Genomic DNA, 6,000 nt, shown 5'->3' with positions numbered 1-6,000 from the left:
AAAGAAAGAAAGAAAGAAAGAAAGAAAGAAAGAAAGAAAGAAAGAAAAGAAAGAAAAGGTGTTGGAGAAGATGTGGAGAAACAAAAACCCTTGTGCACTGTTGGTGAAAGTGCAAACTGGTACAACTATTATGGAAACCAGTATGAAGCTTCCTCAGAAAGTTAAAAATGTAACTACCCTATGATCCAGTAATTGCACTACTGCAGTATTTACCCAAAGAATGAAAACACTAAGTCAAAGGGATACATGCACCCCATGTTTATTGCAGCATTATTTACAATAGCCAAAATATGGAAGAAGTCCAAGTGTTCATCGATTGATGAATGGATAAAGAAGATGTGAGATAGATGATAGAGAGATGATAGATAGATAGATGATAGATAGATAGATAGATAGATAGATAGATAGATAGATAGATAGATAGAAACATAGAAATGGAATATTATTCAACCATAAAAAAGAAATCCTGCCATGTGCAACAACATGGATGGATCTAGAGGGTATAATGCAAGTAAAATAAGTCAGAGAAAGACAAATATCATATGATTTCACTCATATGTGGAATTTAAGAAACAAAACGCATGAGTGAAGGAAAAAAAGAAAGAGTGAGAGAGACAGAGAAAAAGACTCAACTATAGAGAACAAACTGATGGTTACCAGAGGGGAGGTGGGTGACGGGATAGGTGAAATGGAGATTAAAGAGTACACTTATCATGATGAGCACTGAGTGATGTATACTAATTGTTGAATCACTATATTGTACACCTGAAACTAATATAACACTCTGTTAACTATACTGGAATTAGTTTTAAATTAATAATAAAAAAGAGACAGAAGAGTTACCGATAATGTACCTGGGGGAGAACCTCAGACTGCAAGACTGATTGTCAAACTGGCCTCTTCCTCTGCAACCACTCATGACTACCACTGAGATAGAAGAAGCCTAAGTGGTGGTAACCCAGCAGTCTGGATTCCTCCCTGGAGTACCTTTAGGGCAAAGCATGAGACATCTTTGTTTTAACCTCTCACAGAACCCATTGGATGTTAATAGTAGTAATATCCACGTGAGGTGGACCTAGTTCCCAGGAAACAAAGGAACACCTTGTAACATCAGTTACAAGGGTCTTCTAATTCCATATCAGATAAAAAAGACTTTTGCCTTTGAGCTGACTTAGTACTCTTTGGGGAGGGTGGGCATCTCCCCAGGAGCCAAGGTGGTTAGGACATGGGAAAAGAATCCATCTTCTTCATCAGATAACTCTTCCTCTGGGAACCCATTTTGTGAACTTCCACTCGATGCACTGACTCAAATTATAATGGTAAACTTGTGGTCTAAATATTAAATTTTTGTTTTTAACTCTGAAAAAAATGATTCCTAATAGAAAGGTACCATTATCACCTTGATGCCATGAAATAGATGCTTGATTTTTATTGTGCCTTACTTTGGCATGGTGACATTAAATGAAATAGCATAGGTAAAAATACAATAATACACACATACACAGTATACAAACAATAAATACAAGTTTCACCTTTCCCTCTCCATTCACATTTTTTATACTTTATTACTACCGCCCTCATTTTTATTTACAGGTGAACCTATGCAAACTGATGAAATTTTCACAGCCTCATTTAAAATCACAAATATGGTCTGTTGCCTCAAATTAATGGGCACTGAAATTCATGATAAAATTAAAATGTGCTTATACTGCATAGAAAATAAAACCATGGCAGTAGAAAAAAAAAGTTTCCTCCTCTTCTCCAGAAAATAGAAATATATAAAATATACATTTAGTGCACGTCTAGCCACTCTATCTAATGATTTCAGTAAATAAGGGAAAAGATAAAAACTGTATGACAAGAATCTACAAAATAAATAGTTCATTATTCCAAATAAGAGAATGGGAAAGTATGTAGACTTTATTACCTATATACAATTCCAAAAGTTAAGGACATTATATTTATTCCCCAGTGAGCATCTACCATTAGCACTTAATAAAGGCAGAAATATTGACCTTCATTCAGTACTGAAAAGCAGAGCCCAAAATTGGAGTTATTCAGAGAGTGGCATTGCATTCCAAAAGTGTCAAGTGTAACTTAAAACAAGCTTCAAGTCTAGACCATAAATATGAGAGAAGCCATTGATGTACACTGCTACTTTCTTCAACTCCATAATAAGAATTTTATCAAAGCTCATATCCAACTAATAATGAGGCCAGAAAACCAGGACTTGTAAGGTGAGACTAGACTACATATTGGAACTCCAGTTTCGCTTCATTCAGGATGAAGGATGTCTTGGGAAATCTTATCCCTAGAATAGAAAAATGCCTGAGAAAAAGGACTGTGGCAACAGAGGCAGGAGAACACATTCATGTGTTAATGTCAAAAGACTGTACAATCTAGAAATGATGTTCCATGCGTTCATAACCTCCAATTCACAAAGAGACACTCAGCTCTCAGGATCCAACATTTACTGAGTACCTACTCTGTGCCAGGATCTTTATTAGAAAATTCCACTTCTCTTAGTTCATTTAAATTTCTTGTCAAACCAAAAATTCCTTATTATCTCCATGTTATAGATAAAGCATTTGAGAACCAGAGAATTACAGGGACCCAAAGTCATATGATGAAGAAATATTAGAGCTAGGATTTAACTCTAATCTTATACCTCCATGAGCAATATTATATCCACAGTACCATAGAACCATCACTTCAACATGTCAGGATATTCAAAGGGCCTTCCCCAGGGGATGGGAGAAAGGATGGGGGCAGAGGGAGAGGAGTAGTACAAGTAGTGACTGGGAGGGAAATGGGGGGTGGGGGCTCCTGGGGTGTTGATTACATTCTCTGCCTGGACCTCTGTGCTGGTTACATGAGTGTGTTCACTTCGCACAAATTCATCAAGCTATATATGCATGATATGTACACTTTTCTGTATGCATGTTATATATACTTAAAGAAAAAGTTTATAAAGGGCACCTGGGTGGCTCAGTTGGTTAAGTGGCTGCCTTCAGCTCAGGTCATGATCCCAGAATCCTGGGATCAAGCCCCGAGTCAGGTTCCCTGCTCAGCAAGGAGTCTGCTTCTCCTTCTCCCTCTGCCCCTCCCCCTGCTCATGCTCTCTCTCTCTCAAATAAATAAATAAAATCTTTATTTAAAAAAAGTTCAGGGATGCCTGGGTAGCTCAGTCAGTTAAGCATCTGCCTTCAGCTCACGTCATGATCTCAGGGTCCTGGGATCGAGCCCCGCATCAGGCTCCTTGCTCAGCAAGGATGCTTCTCCCTCTCCCTCTGCCTGCCACTCCCCCTGCTTGTGCACTCTTTCTCTCAATCTCTCTCTGACAAATAAATAAATAAATAATAAAATAAATAAAATAAAATAAAATAAAAAATATTAAAAAGTTCATAAATGGGGAAGGGAGACAGTTGGCCTTACCAAGAGTCCCAGAGTTGCTCCCTAACCCGGGCCAGCTCCCTGATTAACACTTTCCTTCTTCTCACAGGCACAGAAGAGTCTGCTTCCTTTCCTCCTGAAGTTACCAAAACAACAAACAGAAACAGAAAAACCTTAGTAACTACATAAGCCAAATACTAACCAATGAATCATGGATCACTACATCAAAAGCTAATGATGTATTGTATGGTGACCAACATAACATAATAAAATAAAATTTAAAAAAATAAAAAATAAAGCTAAACTTTCTTCTTGAAAATAAATTGCAGCATATTCATATGGAGGTGGCACAGAATGAAGACAACATGAAAGTTAGGGATCACACCTGTAATCTTATTACCAACTGCCTGAAGCATCTGGGCCTCAGTTTATTTGTCCATAAATGAAGGGTTTCAACTAGAAAACCTCTGCAGCACATTTTCCCATATATATTCTTTAGGAGATGTGGACAAGAACATTCATAGTAACGCCATTCGCATAGGAGAAAAGAAGGGTGAAAAATGTCTGCTGACGGGAGAATGGATAGTGAACTGTGGTATAACTTATACACTGAAATATTCCATGGGAATAAAGTATATGAATCATGGTTATATAAAAACACTGGATGGTTCTTAAAAGCATATTAAATAAGGAAAGCAGATTAGTGAAAAATTATATATATTATGATACCACTGATGTAAAGTTAAAAAGAAGCAAATGAAATAACATATTGTTTAGAGGCTCATACATAGCTGGTAGAACTGTAAAGAATACCAAGCAAATGATAAATGCAAAATTCAGGACACTGGTGATTTCTGGAGGGAGGCAGGGTGATGAGGGAGAATGTGGAACAGAACAGAATTTTCAACAGCATTAGTAATGTTCTATTTCCTCTTTGTGGATTCATGAGTGTTTGTATGGTTATACTTCATAACTTACATGCATGTCATACAAAATTTTTATGTATCAAATAATTCATACATTTGTAAAGAGTATGTGTATTTTTCTCAGAAAATGTTGGTGATAGAGCAATAAGTACTAAATCTTAAAGTCACCAATAGATTGTTACTCTGATCTTTAACTGCCTTAATACCAGGGTTTGTTCCCTATAAGAAGCAAGATCATGATCTTGTAAAGGAAGCTGCCTCCCAAGAAGAACAGGTGGGGCATTTTAGTCCTTTTGCTTATTGTCATCACAGATCTCCATATGCAATAGGAAGTTATAATGGAAGAATGCCAGGTTAACACTGACCTATATGAGAACTACAGGGTGGCACACTCCCCACCCTCCACCCCAGGAACACAGCTGGATGTGTGTATAAGGCCCCTTTATTGGAAGAAAAAGCACTTCTTTTTCCCGACACAGTCCAAACTGAGGCACCTGGCTTGGTGAGCAAAGAGCAGATCGGATTTCATTCCCCAGTCTACTCTTAGCCATAAGCCTTGGTGCAATATACAGCTCAATTCAAAAGTGAATCAAGTAAACATAACAGAAAACTCTTTATTCAGACAAGGAAATGTAACTCAACTCTTCTCTGGAAGAAATCATTTATTGACTTTTCCCATTAATATTTATTGAGTATCTGTCTTACACAAAGTGCTTTCAAGATGTTGGGGATTTAGAAGTGAACACAACAAACCCCTGTCCTCATGGAGCTTAGAGCATCTTAGTGGAAGAGACCAACTATAAATCCATAAACAAGAAAAAATTAGATAATTTCTGATAGTATGCAGAAAACATTTATCTGATAGTAGATCTTCACATTTGACTTCAGCTAATGAAACCACAAATTTTTCCTTAAGATTCTTCTGCCATTTGGTTTAAAAAATACTGAGCCTCATATTTTACTATAATAAAAGTAATTTCTTTAAAAGCTCCTACTTTCTATGAACAAAAGAATCCAGAGAGACCAGAGGGATGGTATGATGGTCTTCTTGGTATGTCAGTCAGACTATGGTCTCCAGTTATTCAACAAAACACTAATGTAGGTGTTTCTGCAAAAGTACTTATAGATGTGATTAAAGTCCATAAGCAGTTGGCTTTAAGTGAGGGAGATTATTCCAGATAATTTGAGTGGACTTGACAGCATCAGTTTAAAGGCCTTCACAGTAGAGCTGAGGCTTCCCTGAAGAAGAATAAATTTTACTTATGGACAGCAGCCTCAGCCCCTGCCCTTCTTGACAGCCTGCCCTATGAATTTCAGATTTGGCTATGCCAGCTAAAACACTGCACAAGCCAATTTTTTGTGATAAATCTCTTTGATGTATATCTCCTACTAGTCTACATCTCTGGTTGAACTCTGACCAAGACAGATTGATTTAGGATGCATTATTTTGGACTCCCATCATAAAAGATCCTGGATCTAAACACAGCCTTGGTCGTATGTCTCCTCAATAAACAAAACATGGTTTGGGAAATGGGGAGGTAGGAGATTTACATTTACTGAGAGCGTACTCAGAACCCAGGATTTCCGCATGCATTATCTCTACTCATTTGACCAAACACGATGCAAGGTTATCTTTAGTATCCCCGCTATACTTACAAAGGGACTAAAACCAACAGAAGTC

General features: G+C 37.4%; 1 protein-coding gene across 1 annotated transcript in view; it reads right to left on the bottom strand.

Moving 5' to 3' along the window:
• The window catches only part of LOC116632639, a 1,010,297-nt gene that overhangs the window by 933,972 nt on the left and 70,325 nt on the right, over window positions 1–6,000 (bottom strand). The window contains exon 3 of the mRNA XM_032404581.1: window positions 3,436–3,529. Within this exon, the coding sequence (XP_032260472.1) occupies window positions 3,436–3,529 (94 nt within the window). The remainder of the gene's footprint in view (window positions 1–3,435; window positions 3,530–6,000) is intronic.

The sequence above is a fragment of the Phoca vitulina genome, unplaced genomic scaffold (assembly GCF_004348235.1).
Source record: "Phoca vitulina isolate PV1807 unplaced genomic scaffold, GSC_HSeal_1.0 scaffold7, whole genome shotgun sequence".
NCBI classification, from domain to species: Eukaryota; Metazoa; Chordata; class Mammalia; order Carnivora; family Phocidae; genus Phoca; species Phoca vitulina.
Note: the sequence above shows the minus strand (reverse complement) of the source record. Positions and strands in the feature narration are given on the sequence as shown.